Source organism: Maniola hyperantus, chromosome 7 (genome assembly GCF_902806685.2).
Source record: "Maniola hyperantus chromosome 7, iAphHyp1.2, whole genome shotgun sequence".
Taxonomy (NCBI): domain Eukaryota; kingdom Metazoa; phylum Arthropoda; class Insecta; order Lepidoptera; family Nymphalidae; genus Maniola; species Maniola hyperantus.
The window spans coordinates 13718118-13735713 of NC_048542.1; the positions used below are offsets into that span (position 1 = coordinate 13718118).

At 35.5% G+C, this 17596-nt stretch overlaps 2 protein-coding genes across 3 annotated transcripts; one reads left to right on the forward strand and one right to left on the reverse strand.

Moving 5' to 3' along the window:
* Positions 1 to 711: 711 nt before the first annotated feature.
* p47 (NSFL1 cofactor p47) lies at positions 712 to 13183 on the reverse strand. 2 transcript variants are annotated; one of them, XM_069499490.1, is made up of 10 exons: positions 13033 to 13183; positions 12549 to 12669; positions 7892 to 8111; positions 6597 to 6702; positions 6335 to 6420; positions 5295 to 5350; positions 4666 to 4787; positions 4149 to 4277; positions 2453 to 2579; positions 712 to 2109 (listed from the first exon to the last, which is right to left on the reverse strand). In XM_069499490.1, the coding sequence occupies exons 2-10, from the start codon at positions 12651 to 12653 to the stop codon at positions 1894 to 1896; spliced, it is 1167 nt and encodes a 388-aa protein (XP_069355591.1). In that variant the 5' UTR covers positions 12654 to 12669; positions 13033 to 13183; the 3' UTR covers positions 712 to 1893. The 2 variants fall into 2 exon arrangements, with proteins under 2 accessions (XP_069355591.1, XP_034826214.1); XM_034970323.2 differs by lacking the exon at positions 13033 to 13183 and having other exon boundaries at positions 12549 to 12796.
* Positions 13184 to 13558: 375 nt separating this feature from the next.
* LOC117983724 (uncharacterized) lies at positions 13559 to 15329 on the forward strand. Its single transcript, XM_034970338.2, has one exon. It carries the CDS (start codon positions 13702 to 13704, stop codon positions 15196 to 15198), a length of 1497 nt encoding a protein of 498 aa, XP_034826229.1. The 5' UTR covers positions 13559 to 13701; the 3' UTR covers positions 15199 to 15329.
* Positions 15330 to 17596: the final 2267 nt, after the last annotated feature.

Consider the following 17596-nt stretch of genomic DNA (forward strand, 5'->3'; position numbering starts at 1 on the left):
TTAATTTATTAGGTATCGGTAGAAAATGTTGATAGTGTGACCGAGCGCCGCTTGTTCAACAACAGTAGTCCAACGTCCGAATGTAGTTAAGGCAGTAGAATCCCTCCTTAATTTTATTATTGTGGCAACGACAATACTTGTATGTATTGCTCAATTATTCCCTTGTATTTTATTGATATTAATTATTGATCGACTGTATTTTAAGGTTTTATTCCAATCCTGTATTAATCTTTTCTTTTGTTACTTGTAACACGATCTGTCAGTTTGCGGGTTAAGTACCTGCGTGTATTTAGAATAGATGAATGAAAAATAAACATTTACCTAGACATGTCTGTTTTTTTTATTTCGTCTAAGTAGGTATATTATTTATTTTATTTTACCTACATATTATCAGAAGCTTAATTCAGACAAAGTTGAATTAGTGGTATTCAGGCTGTCGCCATCTTGAAACGTCCACCATAAAGTTTTTAGTGGTCGTTCGGTCAAAAAAATAGCTTAACACCAGTTTTTTATTAGCTTTTAAAATTTATTCCTAGACGCAAACCATTAAGATTCAATTTTTAATGGAGTAACTTCACTTGTGGTTGTATCAATTTTTAAATCAAACGACAGTTTGCGTCTATTTAAACACTTCCTAATAATTAATATGAGAAAATATGTTCCGGTTCTTATGAACCGGAATAAAACGGAATAGGTTAAATAAAACGAAAATTCAATTTAAGAAATAATAATATATTTATTTTGCAAAATTACATTACTCCCATACAAAAATCACGGATTCACAGTCAATTATTTCTTTTTAAAACATAAAAAAATAAACCAAATCACTGCATCAACATTTCTAGATAATTTAGATACAAAATTACAAAATCTGCTAGTCTAATGCAAGCTAAATTTTTTTAAGGTAGCGTATAACTTTACAACCAAACGTTATTATTAATTTAAATAAATGTCTAATGTCTTTTTTACTAAAAGATTATAATGATAGTTTATTTTTTATGGCTTTGCAGCAGCTGTATATACAAAGGTATGTAATGTTTGAGCAAATGATATTGCAAACGATTCTTTTTTATCTTTTAAGTTTCCATTTTTTAAGAAGTTATATATTGAGAAAATTCTACATTATTAGAAAATTATTTCCTCTGAAACAGCTGTCTTGACTGCATTTTATCTATGGGTTTAAAGTTCAATGACTTTATCTTCATAGGAGTATTTCCCGAACCCGCGAGATTTACCAAAAACTCTTAATTCGTGTAAGAAACCTAACTACAATATTTTAAGCCTGTAGGTTTTAAGAGATTTCTTGTTGAGTTTATTTTCGCTATAACATACAAATTACAATACTTTAATTCAAAAACTCTTAATTCGTGTAAGAAACCTAACTACAATATTTTAAGCCTGTAGGTTTTAAGAGATTTCTTGTTGAGTTTATTTTCGCTATAACATACAAATTACAATACTTTAAAGTCCCGCAAATTGCTAATGCGCGTGGCCGCCATTTTAGTGACGTCAGCTCTAGTCTGAAGTTTCGAGTAGATGGTATATTTTCACTTAAATATACGTCAAATGAAGTCATTTCGACGTTAATGAGACACGGTTCCAGCGCAATAGCAATTTGCGGGACTTATATTGAATGTATATGTTATATTTGTTGAATCTGTATCACTAGGCATCAGTATTCAGTGTGTCGCGCGCACTACTCGAGTCGTTGCAATAGGGTGTTATCCATTACGTAAGCATACGCCAACGCTCCGGGTTAGTTTAGTGGTATATTCGAATTAAAATATTAATGTTTGCGGTATGTGTTTGTTAATAAAACATACATGCATTGAATGTAGTTGTAATATTTAATGTAATATTTGTATCACTAAGCATCACAGTATGTTGCACGCACTACTTGAGCCGCTGCAATAGGGTGGTATTGAGAAGGTTGGCCTGCGCTAGCGTGGCGGAGCGGTCCGATAGCTCAGTGCTGGGGAAGCTGGTCAGGAGCACGAAGGGCTGGAGTTGGTAGATGGGCTCGGCTCGAGACACGTATTGTATGAGATCGGCGACTGTGTGCGTGTGGTTGAACCGACCCGTGAGACGACTTCCATCGGCCAGTCGGAACTGTGCAATGAACAGATATAGAAAAATAAATTAATAGTACCTTCTACGTGCACTTCCCTACCCATATTATAAAAATGCGAAAGTGTTTTTTGTTGGTTTGTCCTTCAATCACGCAGCAACAGAGTAATTTATTGACCTGATTTTTTACATAGATATAGTTGAAGACCTGGAGAGTGACAAAGGCTACTTTGTATCCCGGAAAATCAAAGAGTTCCCACGAAATTTTCAAAAATCTAAATCCAAGCTGGCATCAGCTAGTGTTTATATAAATAGCGACTCTTGTTACAACGTAATAGAGTGCAATTCAGCTCGCATCGAGTTACATATGAGGGAGTTTACACACCTGCACAGTCGTGACGGGGCTGCTCTCGTCCAGTGTGACGGCTTCCTGCGCGGCGCGCTGGTTGGCCGCGCCGTCGTCGGACGACGCCGCAACCGCCACTGTGGCGCCCACTGTGGCCGGCGTCGGACTGAAGAAAGTAACAATATATTACTACTAGATGATACTGCTCGCCGTTGGCGTGGATGTAGGTCCGTAACAACGTAATGAGGAGTTTTCCAGGCAACGTTCGAGAATATTTTCATAGATACCACTAAATACTACCACCACTAAAGATGAAAAATAATATCTATACCTATATGATCTATGCTTTAAATTTTTATATTTAAATCGGATGCGAAATTAATTAATTACTTCTCTATTATAGTCGACAGATTTTGTGGGAAAATTGCAGTGTACGCTAGCTCTTACTCTTCATCTATGTCATTGATTGACACGACCTAAACATTAAAGCATAGAACATATAGATATAGGTATTATTTTTCATCTTTACTGGTGGTAGTATTCAGTGCCATCTATGAAAATTTTCTCGAACGTTGCCTGGAAACCTCCTCATTACAAATTTCCTCGTCAAAGCTATTATTTTTTTAAAGTATATTAGCCAAGTTTATCATGTTCACCAGGCTCTTAATTGAGGACTACCCGAGACGCCTAAAGAGAAAATGTATCCTCGACCTCGCTTCTTGATAGGCAATAAAGAGTTGAGTGCTAGCTCCTAAAGAGGAGCAGCCGTTACAAAACAATAACATGCACCTAATTTGCTATAAGTCCTCGGACTAACCGCAAATCACACATAATAAAATTAAAAAAGTTTATCATGATGACTAATATTTAATATTACCCTTTCCCCTCCGACTAAGCGTTAAGCTTGCGCTAGGAATAGGTACCACAATAGTGCAACAGGTGGGGTTTGAACAGCCAACCTTTCAGATTTCAGTCAGCTCCTTTAACCGTTGAGCTATTGAGGCTTAAATATAATATCCCTATACTATATTATTAATCAATCCACGCCGACTGACAAGTTGGTTGTTCACATGAAACTATGAGTTGAACTTATTACAACTTTTGTAATCATCGACTTTCGGGCTAAGTAAAGTTAGCAATTCATTTGTTGGTAGATAATTTTATAAGTTTTTATAATATCCCTATACTATATTATTAATCAATCCACGCCAACTGACAAGTTGGTTGTTCACATGAAACTATAAGTTGAACTTATTACAACTTTTGCAATCATCTACTTTCGGGCTAAGTAAAGTTAGCAATTCATTTGTTGGTAGATAATTCTATAAGTTTTTATAATAAGCTTCTAGAAGACATATTGGACATGTCTCTCAACAAGTACAAAGTTTTCATAAAACGTAAACTTATTGAAAAATTCTACTAAAATGTAAAGGATTATTTAATTGATAAGAAAGCTTGGGAATGAGTTGCTTAACTTAACAGCTTTATGATAGTTCAAATGATTTTGTAAAGTGGTAATAGTAAAAAAAAAATCGCCTGAGTTTGTTGTGGGCTCTTCTCAGACCTGGGCGCGTTTGGAACCCTCGTAGCTTTAGTTTTAAGGTCACGTAAACATTATCACAACTATATTATCATCTTACAAATCCAACAATCAAAAAGGGTAATTTATTAGTTATTTTGAATAAAATATTTGACTTTGACTTTGATAGTACATGAGCAGGCTAGTGAGTCTCACCTGCCGAGCATTTGCCCTTTCCCGGAGAAGGCCTGGTGGCGCGAGGCGGCGCGCGGGCAGTCCTCGTGTCGCCTGTCCTCCAGGCTCAGCCGCACCTCACCTCTGCCCGACAGCTCTGCTGGGATCTCCCTGAAAATACACTGAAATATATAGAAGCGAGATTTCAAATCTCATTTTACTTTTCGATAATACAAGGAAATACATCTGTTTCTTCAAACTAAAATAATGTTTGTTTGAAATTCATAGCATGGTGGGGGAGTGCTGTGGGGTGCTGTGAATATTATCAACAAGATACAGTTATTGCTGGACATAAAGGTCTCTTGCTTGATTTCATCTGTCCACCTAGAAGGGGTCCGCCTAGACTGATTTACGTTAAAAGGTCCTTAAAGGGCGATAAAAATAATTTAAGGCGATAAAATAATTTTTAATCAGATAAACATAATTTCTTATCTTATTAAAAACCGCGAGCACATCAGAAGTGGGATAACTTTTTTAATTGCATAATTTATTCACGTACCCGCGTCGTATGCAGCCAAGAAACTCCGCGTTATCAGGGTCTGAGTACTGACGTAGAGGGCCGCCGTCCACGGAGAAACCCTCGCGGTACAGCTGCAGGCGGACTGCGCGGGGCTGGTTCTCCTGCACAAACGGTACAGAGTTACAACATAATGGGCTGGGCTCACACAACATAATACACTGGGCTCAATTGCAATAAATATCATTGTAGTGGTGATAGCATATTTTTGGAGATACCAAATGTATGTTCAAAATACCGGATGTTCAAAATTCAATATGTATATTGAATTTTGAACATCACGGGGACGGACATAAGCTAATTTTATCCCGGAAAATTAAATAGTTCCCCTGGGATTTTAAAAACCTTAATCACGAGGACGAAGTCGCGGGCATCATGTAGTGTTATATAAATTTTTGGACTTAAAACTAGCCGGCAACATTAAAACTTTGCAATCTAGAGAACACACAACGTAAGTCAAAATGCAACCCTCATATTTTGCAAAAGAATAAATCAAAATGAACTTGCCTGTTGTCCTGCCGTCCTGCCTGGAGTAAAGAATAAATCAAAATGAACTTGCCTGTTGTCCTGCCGTCCTGCCTGGAGTAAAGAATAAATCAAAATGAACTTGCCTGTTGTCCTGCCGTCCTGCCTGGAGTAACCTGCTCATGGTCATCCGCTGTTTGACCTGAAACCACATTTTACCAAGATTATTAACCAAATTTTTTAAAGGCTCTCTAGAAAGGTAAACGGTCACTGTACAGTGCGACAATGCAATCTTTGCGCGTGGCGAAAATCGGAACTTACGTTGCCGTAAAGTGTCCCCTTTGTTCTTGTTTGAATAGTCTAAGCCTTTGTTCTCCAACAGCGCCCTGTCAATGTCATTCAAGTGCCAAGAGAGCCTTGTCGCACCAATATGGAAACCATAACCGCGGCGGACACAATCGAAATTAACAACAAATACAAATACGGCTCTGATCTACAATAACACAGGTCGCGTTGTCATGGGAAACACGAAAAAAATTTAAAAAGTTTTGGTATTTGTATTTGGTAAAGTTCTTAGTAAAATAGTATTCTGACTTGTCATTGGTACTGATTCTGAGCACAACCTAATTTTAGAGTATTCGCATCCTCTTCTTACTAATGTAATATGAAAAGGACAGATGCAGTTTGACAGTTTTTAATTTAATTTTTAGATGGTAAAAACCCATGATTTTAGCGCACAGTCGCAAGCCTACTGTTTAAATTTGTAGCGTGCACTAAAATTTAGAGTCTTTAAATGTAATGTTCATGTTCTGTCCCTTTTTAGCATTGTAAAAAGAAAAGAAGCAGATACTCTAAATTTAGTTTAGAGAAAGACAACGGAATCGGTGCCAACGTCATCTTAGTGGCTCTACTTGCTTCATTTTTTTTGTATATGTATGTATGTATGTAAAAGTGTGTAATACAGGAAACATAAAAAACAAACTCATTTTAATATTAACGATGATGATGATTGGTAGGCCACTCTTGGCCTTAAGGATTTAAAACTGTTTTGGTTCATGTCAATCACTTTTGGCAATGTGGGTCAGGTTGTGCCCATTTACCTTTGCATCTTCACTCTGGGCTGGTTTCCGCACTTAAACGTTTCCGTCTGTTGTGCGTTTACCTTTGCTTATGAAAATATACCTACCTAATCTGTATCCAGTTCCACTGAATACCCCGCCTCGACCGCGGCTCGATGACGATTGCTCCTCGTCAAACACTACCGCGCCGCGTCTGAAACGTAAAATAATCCTCATCATCTCAACCCATCGTCAACTTACTACTGATCACGAGTCTACTCTCAGAAGAAGGGTTTAAAAATGAACTAAATAAAAATAATAATAAAATTCTTGTCAAGTATACCTACATAAAAATAAATAGTAAAGCTCTAAAAATTTAAGTTTACTCACTCTCTAACACTCTTGAACATTTCTGTGACAATATCCTTCCGACCTTTCCCTGGTCCCAGTATCTGTTGTCCCGACCTTTCTGAACCCCCTGCATAGAAGGCTTCACCTGAAACAAGCAAAAATAAGATATAAACAAACTATTTACAGACTTAAGCTTAACACAGTTTTGAAGTAAGGCTTCTTCTTCTTCTTCTTCTTCACTCTGGGCTGGTTTCCGCACTTAAACGTTTTCATCTGTTGTGCGTTTGAAGCAAGGCGTTGGGGATGCCAATATTTTGACATCTCTGGTTCACAACCGTGGATGCGGATGTGGTTGTCTGAATTAATGTGAATGTTCCGCATTTGCCAAGTAAGTTATCGACAGATTACAGAAAATTTCGACTGCCTCTTTTACCCCCTTAGGGGTTAATTAATATTCGCAAATCCTTTCTTAGCGGATGGCTACATCATAATAGTTAGCTGCATGCAAAAATGCTGTACAGTAGTTCGAGCTGTGCGTTGATAGATTAGTCAGTCAGTCACCTTTTCCTTTTATATATTTATAGTTTTCAGCCATTAGCTACTAAACTCATGATATTAAAGGATTCACTACACAAATGTGGTTTGTACTCTTATATACTTGCATGATTAAAATAGTTTGTATAGTAGGTAGTAGACTTCAATATACACTTAATACACAGACCTGATTCTGTGTTTGTTAATCTTGCTAACTCTTCTTTCAACTCTGAATTCTCTTTTGACAATCTATCTATCTCTTTTTTCAGTCTATTTATTTCTTCTAAAGCCTCTTTCAACTCTTTTTCATTAGATTCTCTAGATCTGTCTGAATTAGAATCCTCTTTATTTTTTGAACATGTTGAGTCATTACAGAAGAAGTTAAGCACAGTTTCTTCTCTTAGATTTATCCAGCCAAATTTGGACACTTGAATATAAAATAGATATCACGAAATAATCTCAATATATAAAACGAAAAGGTGACTGACTGACTGACTGATCTATCAACGCACAGCTTAAACTACTGGACGGATTGGGCTAAGAATTGGCATGCAGATGCTATTATGAGGTAGACATCTGCTAAAAAAGGGTTTTTGTAAATTCAACTCCTAAGGGGGTAAAATAGGGGTTCGAAATTTTAGTGGTCCGCTCTGACTAGTCCGTGGACGAAGTCGCGAGCTATATTATAATGCTGTCTCGTTTTAACAGTGTCTTAAGTCAGTGCAAAGTCAAAGTGAGGTCTATAGATCTCAGCCTAAATGTTGAATGACAATGGATTGATGCTGATGAAACCGACTGACCTTCTTCTTCACTGGAGCTCTCCTGATGCAAAGAGTCCAAAGTGGCAAAGTGTGGGTTTGTAGGCTTCTTCTTTTCCTTTTTCTGCGGCTTTGCAGGTGACTGCGGCGGGGACTCCATGTCACTGTCCGACAGATGCATTATTGGTGGTGGTGGTGGTGCAGGCTCATTGTCAGCTTCCTCTATGTTACCACCGTGCTCATAGAAACTTGACAGGGCTACCTGAAATTTAAACAATAAGTTTCAATCAGACATTTAAGAGAATGAAACTGTTCAAATTCTTAGTGTAAAAAGTACATAACTGCACTCTCAGGGTGAGATCTATGGAGCACACTCTGACTTTGCTTAGACTTAAGACACAGTTAAAACGAGACAGATGTATATCACATAAAATACACATAAATCTGTCTCGTTTTAACTCAATCTTAAAAGTCTGAGCAAAGTCAAAGTGTGCTCTATAGACCACAGCCTTAGTGCTATAGTGCTTATACTCTACTTAACTAGGTCATACAAATATCGAAAAGTATGATAGAATAAACTAAGGACAGTTAATTAGATATCTATACTAATATTATAAATAAAGGTGAATTTTGTTAGTTTGTGAGGTTTTACGTAGGACGTAATCTTTGAAACTAATGGTCCAATAATCCTGGAAATTCTTTTACTGTATCTGCAAGTCTGTGGAGCTTTAATGACTGCAAAGTACTATTGTAGGTAAATTACATTGTGAAACGTTTTTTGTGTTCTGATAGATGTTGCCTAGAATGCCTTTGTGGTAGCACTGCACTTGTTTTGGGTGTCTGGTGTAATGTGGTGTATAAATATTGTAGACAATGAAAAAACCAGCCAAGTGAGAGTCAGGCTTGCGCAACGAGGGTTCCCTACTACAGTCGTATTTTTTCGACATTTTGCATGATAATTCAAAAACTATGATGCATAAAAATAAATAAATATCTGTTTTAGAATGCACAGGTGAAGCCCTTTCATATGATACCCTACTTGATATAGTTATCTTACTTCGAAAATTGATAATACTAATTTTTAGTTCATGACCACAATTTAATTTTTTTCTGTCTGATGTAACCACAAATTCACGATTTTCAGATTTTTACCCTAATGTCTGCTATCAGACCTACCCACCTGCCAAATTTCATGATTCTAGGCCAACAGGAAGTACCCTGTAGGTTTCTTGACAGACAGACAGACAACAAAATGATCCTATAAGGGTTCCGGTTTTCCTTTTGAGGTACGGAAACCTAAAAAGGGAAAATCTTGACAAAACCGATTAAATTTCTTATTTTTTTCAGTTATTTAAATAATAAGATAAAATTACGGTATGGAACCCTAAAAAAATCAAAAAAGGCACACAGGTGAATTGTAGAGTGCAAAGGTGCCTTTCTTTAAGGCAATCTCTCCCAGACAAACTTTGGAGAGGAACTGGGAAAGGATGTGTTGCTGCATCAAGCAATTTAGGCCTTACTTATTCAGGCTCCACTATAGAAAGGTTCACCACTATTTATTCACGAATATTATACTATATAGGTATAGCGGTAATATTCAGTATAAAGAGGTTCATTTGCACTTTACATATCTGTAATTTCAAGTTTCGGAGACACGTATTTATAGACATTTATACAATTTTAAAATGATTAACATTATAAATAGAAAACACGATTACTACATAGATTTCGTTAATATTCACTGGAAAGATATTAATTTGCACTGATCTTTACGTAATTTCTTAATTTCAAGACACGTAATCGCGTATTTTATACAGATTTATGTAAATAAAATGAAATTAATTAGGTCGCTAGCATTTTTAGAAACACAAAACCGCAAAGTATGAACTACGAACACATATAAAGATTACCATAACATAAACCTATAATACTTTTTTTTTTAACTGGTTTTACGGCTCTGGGTTCTAATCTATAATAATCTTGCTGGGAACCAAAGACCAATAAAGTAAACTTAGCAAGATACTTTTTTTTTTAACTGGTTTTACGGCTCTGGGTTCTAATCTATAATAATCTTGCTGGGAACCAAAGACCAATAAAGTAAACTTAGCAAGATACTTCTTTTTTTAACTGGTTTTACGGCTCTGGGTTCTAATCTATAATAATCAAAAAAGACCAATAACCAATTGACAAAAAACAAATGACAAAGTTTCATTTCCTAAACAAATTTTGGCAAAATTATGAATCGTTTTATGATCGTTATAAAACTTATGTTTCTACAAATAATTTACTTGATAAAACAAATTACCAGACAAATTGTCATTTCATAAAATATCATTTGACAAACAATTGATTTCTTTAATCGAATTGGCACTCCGACTCGGAACGGTTAGGTTAGAAGGGGATGAACCCCCCCCTAACCTATCCAATCCTTAAGTTTTTTAAAACAGGCTACGCCAGAAGACTCGCTTTAAAGCCGTTTAGAAAAAAAAAGTTTACTTTACTGGTCTGTACAGCAGCAGCAAGAGTATTATAGATTAGAACCCAGAGCCGTAAAATCAGTAAAAAAAAAAGTATTACAGGTGTTAACTTGGACGATTTAACCTATGGACTTGTAACGCGCCTAATATTACGAATAAAAATTTCTGTCACTTTTGGTGCGGGACGAGGAAACACTACATAGACAACTTGACACACTCACTCAACAAAGTTTTGTGTCATTATTAACACACACATATCTAAATCTTCAACACTACTACATTTTACGCACACTAATAAGTTATATACATCAACATACAAAGACATTACGAGTGTAAGACAGTCAAATTGATTTGCGATGCTACCGTATCGATATTTTAAAATATATCGATAGTTTTTCAGAAACAAAAGTAGAAGTAAGAATTTATTACTCGTATTTAATTACTTAAAACCAGTGTTTGGTCAGCGTAGCGTATTCTTGCATACATTCACCTCACTTAATAGGTAATTATCCCAAAAACTAATAATGCAACGTAAAAATAAGAAAAATATTTATTTAAAAAATATGCACATACTTTTTTACTTATTTTATATCATTTTTAATCTTTTGTATTTTTTTATATAACGAAATTTTCATTTAAAATTTCGATAGTGAAAATGTGCTTATTAATGACTTATATTATTATATAATACAAAATAAACCTGACCGCGCAAAAGCCTACCAAACATAATTAGTAGGTATATCAATCAATAAAATGTTTTTTTCTTTCCAATCAATCATTTATTTATTGCACATTGGGTTTACATGGTAATTCCAATATGGTGTACTCTTTGTCCAAAAAAATTAAATGTAAGTTATTAAATATAACACGTATTGCCCTTACAAATTAGCAATGCAAAAATTTTCTCAATACCTGCCGCTTTTACCCCACAGCAAAATTCCATAAGACAGATATGATACTATGAAAATAAATTAGTAAACACACACGGTGGCCTCTTCTATTTTTAACACGTCATTATTTACCATTAGGTTAATGTTATGTACATTCTTGGCGATTTAATACATAAATTTTATACATTTCGCGCCTATCACTAAAATTGCGTTGCTTTAATTTTTTTTAAATGTATTAAGTACGTGAAATCACAGAAATCGACCAGTTTTATTACAAGTATAGGTAGCGAAAAAATTGTGGTAATTAATAATAACTATACTTTACTTGACTTGAAGACGGTAATTTAGTCGTTAATAATAAAGAAAATGTTTTCATCGATATCGATAATCGAACCGCAATCACTATCGTACTACTACGTAATTTCATGCTGTTCACGCGTATTCAAATTTTAACCTAATTTGTATGTATCGAGGGTTGCAATTGTTTAGAAAAAACAAAATATAGCTCGTGAGGAGTGTTGACTCCTTTCTACCGAATTATTACGTACTCAATTACTGAATCGGTAAAGTTCTCGATTGTTATTTTATTATAATAATTTATGTAATTTAATTTATAGAAAGCGTTTATTACACCAAAAATACTTACTTATGAAATGAAATTCCATCTTTTTGTAAATTTGATGTGTTTGATTTGTTCTTGCACTCACTAACGGCACAAACAGGCATTTTTCACCCAGCGTGTAAGACGTCGTCACACATCGAAAACGATTCTGACAATGACAAAATCGATTCCGCAAACAGTGTTTATAAACGCAGTGGATTAAAAATCCATTACTATTGACAGAGGGGAATAATCATGCGAGGCGCGTCCTTAGGTTAAATCGTCCAAGGGTGTTAACGGTGGTAACCTATGACAGTATCTATTGTATTTTGCGATTTTGTATTGTGTTTGTTTAGTTTATTCTAAAAATGCTAATTGTGATTAAAGTGATTAATTTTATTTAAAAAAATGATTTTCGAGCTCTGAAATTTTAACTTAAGAGTTTCAGGAGCACCCCCTTTACTGCCCCCTATCCCAATGGATGGTATTGTACTCTATAGCAACCCCATAATGAGCCATTCATATAATCTTAATTGCTAGCTTAATTAACTTTCATAAATTAACCAACTATTGTTTGATTTCATTTGATGACAAGAATAATTGTTTGAAAGTATGATGTTGATGTTGATGTAGCATGAAGGGGTTATGATTAGAAATTTATAGGGTAGTCCTATAGGCCTATAGTTAGTCGTGAAGATGCCTTGAATTTGTAGCACTGGAACAATACTTACATCGAGCTGCCAATTAGAAGATTCTAAGAAGAATTTGCAGCGGCTCTCATCAGCGCCGGTAACATCACAAAACTGTCGCAAAATATCTTCCTTGCTCGGAGCCATTTTGCACGCACTTACACTAATAGCAATATGTTAATATTAATAACAGAACTTTTAGTGAATTATGATGATTTAGTTTTTATTTTACCACATGAAAGAAAATCAAATGCAAGCAAGTCATCGAAGTTTAAAACCATAGTGAAAATCATAGAGTAGGGATGGGGAAAATTTAAATGTATAATTCATAGATATTTTGTGTAATTTTTTATGCAGCCCGTTGTACGCAATATTGTATAGATTATACATTTCATCAGAAAATCAGGCAAAAAATTGTTTTTGACCCATGTATCCCATGTATGTATCAGTCTCAGACTAAGAATAAGGAGACTTGTCAAATGCGTATACCCGAAAGGGACAAAACAACAAAAGAAATAATACTTACCTATGAAAGGTTATGTTTCATAATTTGCGTTCGCTACAACTTTTACACAGCAATGCAACATAAATGGCTTCTACACACCTTCAATACTAAATTTAAAACAGAAAACTAAATAAAAACTCGTAATATTCGCAATAAATTACTATCGCAGAGGTTTGTTGGGCACAAACTACAACGTGTCCAACAAAAAAAAGCTAAACTATGACAATGACAAAAAACTGTGTTTACGTCTCTATGACTCTTCAGAGCTTTTCTATACACCTAGCTTGCTCTAACAAGGTATTATTTTTTTAAGCCAAGATTTGAATGGTCTCAAGATATAGTAGATAATCTATGGTCCCAAGTCCCAACGCAGGGTACAGTAATAAAATCTTAAACTTGAAGTAATATAGTAGATAATCTATGCTTGAAACGCTCGGGAACATAGATTATCTACTATTCGGGAACATTGAAAAATATTGACAGACACCGACAAACATTTGACAGTGACGGTGACCTCACAGTGACATTTGTTTGATCAATGTCGATTGTCGAATTTTGTTGTATTCTGTGAATTTGTTTCAATTTTACAGAGTGAATAAATAAATGTTATTATTTAAACTCCGTTACATTTGTCTGACTATTTGGGAACTATACCTAACAAGTTAAATGCATTTATACGGTGACTAATAAATGAAGACCCATCGGAAATCGTCCGGCAACATCATGAGGAAGTACTATCAGCTGATCCTTGTTGTGGTGTGTTTCATTAGTATAATTACACTTCTCATTTATCGCCACGAGTATTACCGACTCCGATATGTGCTCGAAGTGCTGAACTTCTTTGGAAAGCCTGGATTGTCTGAGGTGGAATTCTGCGGACCCGGTTTCAATGCCACCATGCTGTCAGAGATACTTCGTAATTCGTCGATGGAAGTTAGGGAAACCCCGCCTTTATTCCAACAGATAGACGAAAACTTTTATTCATATTCATCATTTCTACGATCCTATAATAAATACGAAAAATTAACCCCCTTACATGTGCATGTAATCAACACTATTGTTATTGGAAAAGCACACGTCGCACCAAATTTCAGATGTAACATTTGGCTCGAAAACAGCTCCAAATCAAAAGCGGGCAGATTCAACTACAAGATTGCCTCTGAACCTATAAATGATTACCGTTTATTCATTTTTGAGTGCTCATTAACCAAGAATTTGGGAAAACCAACAGGAGTCAGTTTCTATGTAAACGATTACAACATAAATCCAATGCATGCACCAATCAATAAAGTGATTCAAGTGAACACAAAAAGGAAGGCTCGTGAGAGTGGTAGCATAAGATTCGTGAACAATATAGAACCAGCAGTTTGTGTGATACCTAATCATGTTCCTATAGTGTCGAGGGATGCTTTTATTGAGTTTCTTGTTTTCCATCATATCATAGGAGTTGATTATTTCACAATTTACGACAGTATGATATCGGAAGATGTAATACGAAGGCTGAATTTATTCCCTTCAGACATAACTCAATGGGAAATTCAGTTCTTCCCGTTAAATTATCCCTTTGTGTTTTCAAAGTCTTACGAGATTGTGAGAAATGCAATCGAGCTTGATTGCCTGTTTAGACATTTTAGATTTGATAAAGAAGAGTCAAATAAAGTCAGCCATGTAGCTATTCTCTCGTGGGATGAGTTTCTAGTGCCCAGAGTTCATACCAACCTGAAGGCTATGTTGGATGACTTTGACCCTACAAGATCTATAAGAACTTATATTGTAGAGGCACTAGTGTTTTGTCTTAACCAAATGGATGATGATAACGCTGAATTTGGCTATCCAGATATAATGAGAAAGACTCACTACTACACGATGCGACAGGAAAAAGTACCAATAAATATAAGGAATTTTGACACCATGACATCATTCGATGACCTGTTTAATTTAACAACCAACAGCAAAAGTATACCTCTAGAGTTACTAGGAGCACATAAATACAGTGTGTGTAGAGACAATAAGAAGTTCCACCCAGATGGTTACAATGAAACTGAGATGCAAGTATTTCAGCATAAATTTGAAGGAGCCATGATAAAGTTTGGACAGCCCTTAGTAAGCAATAAGATCTACAGATTATACAGATCCGGACAGATCTGGGAAAGAAGTTCTAGTGAGAATGTTAGAGATATGCTGTAACTTGTTATAAGTTGGTTAGTGAAGAATTTTTATTATGATAAATGGTTGCTAGAATCGTATCAAATATTTAGGATGAAGAAACGTGGGCACAGTATAGTAACAAAGATTGTTGGTTTAGAATAATTTGTTATTAAATAGTAATAATAGTTGTAATTAAATGATTTGTCATAGCCAGGATATTATCTGTAAAATATATGTTAAGTATATTATCATTATTATTATTATTATAGGCAAGTGATAATTTTGTTGTAAGTAAGCAAATATGAGTCAATTTTATAATGCGAATAACAGTATGATTTTTGTTTTTAACAATTCTAGGTCATAAATACAATAACTAGAGTTCTTGGTTAAATTGTTTATTTGTATAAAAATTACAATAGCCATTATTCAACTCTATTGTTTGGCATAGGAAAGTCTTTTAGAGAAATAGGAAAGTTGTGCCTTGTTTATATGAGGGTAGTTGGTTGTGCAATGAGAAACCTGGAAATTATTACGCAGAATATTGTTTAATACACCTATTACTAGAAAGAATCATTGTACCGTTTTCTTTAGTTAATTCATTCATAGCTCCCTAGATGACGCTATATAGGTGTTGCATCGCGGCAAATCGCGCGCACACACGCTCCCGTCATAGGAGCACCTGTCAACGCCATATGTAAAAACGCAGTCTGAAAAACGACACGCTACCATCCGCTCGCGCGCAGGCCACCTATGGCCTTGCATTGGTACCAGCACGAAAATCTAGAAACGCTCTCACGCATCCCTAAGGCTGATTCAAGGAGTCCTGGAGAATTTCATAAGAACAGGTCAGTGATTTCTTTTTTTTTTTTTTTTTTTTTTTTTTTTTTTATTCAGATACAAGTTAGCCCTTGACTGCAATCTCACCTGGTGGTAAGTGATGACGCAGTCTAAGATGATAGCGGGCTAACCTGGAAGGGGTATGGCAGTTTTTATTAAACCCATACCCCTTTGGTTTCTACACGACATCGTACCGGAACGCTAAATCGCTTGGCGGCACGGCTTTGCCGGTAGGGTGGTAACTAGCCACGGCCGAAGCCTCCCACCAGACCAGGCCAGAAATTTAGAAATTATAAAATTCCAAACCCCTGCCAGGAATCGAACCCGGGACCTCCCACTATTAAGACCACAGCGCTCACCACTGCGCCAGGGAGGTCGTCAAAAGTATTTGACGGTTTCTTCCTTGTATATATCTGTTTTAGGCATTATTTTGTTGTTTTTTCTAGGTCTTTTGTTGCACATACCATCGCCGCTAATTTCATACTATTGCAGTATAATTATTATAATTAATTTCGCACACGCACCAAGGATCAGTGACTATTTACACGTCGCCGATCCAATTAATGGTCCATTCGAACCTAGGATATTGTTTCTAGTCACATATATACTCGATTTACGTAAATTACTCGTAACGCCTTGTATGTTCTTTGTTAGCCGCCATCTTAGCTAACATTTTATTTATGAACTATTGCTGTTAATTTGTCGTTAAAATGGACAAATTAACGTCGCATTTAAATATTTTAATTTGCAAAAAGGAAAATCTATTTCAACGAATGAATAGGTTATATGAACTATCTAAAGGTATTTCAAATTTTGAGTCGAGAAAAAATGAAAGATTCTTGAGTGAGTCAGAGACGGTAGATGAACTTCGATCAAAGTTTGAATCGATATTAGACGAAATAAACGTTATTTCGCTAAAATTAGATCCACCAGAACCGCCTAATTATCAGCCTCTTGATGCTTTCGAGGATTTGTATGCGCCTGTTAAGAGAATACGCAATAAAATCTTATCATGTTGCAATGATTCCACATCTACAAGCAACAATGATAGCCAATTTCAGCCTCAAATAAAGCTACCGCCTATTAATATTCCAAGTTTTGATGGAAAAAATGAGAATTGGCCCTTATTTTATGAATCTTTTAAGGCCAATATACATAATAATAGTAATTTAACCGATGCACAGCGCGTTCAATATTTAATTAGTAAATTATCGCACGGTGCATTGCATTTCACTGCAGGTATTGTACCTACAGGGGAAACCTATCATATTATTTGGGATAGTTTGGTAAAAAAGTATCAAGACAAGCGAGCATTAGGTACGCATTATTTAAATAATATTTTCGAACTAAAGAACTGTACAAATAACGCTAATAGTTTAAATACATTTATCGAAAAATTCTCCGCTTCGATCGCCGCTTTAAAACAGTTAGACATTCCAGATCTTACTGATTTTATATTTTTATATCTTGCTTTAAAGAAGATAGATTCGCAAACTATACAAAACTTCGAAATGACGGTGCGATCAAGTCAGTCCGACATACCGTCATACACGCAATTTATTGAGTTCATTCAATATCAGGTTAAAGTTCTCGAGCGCTC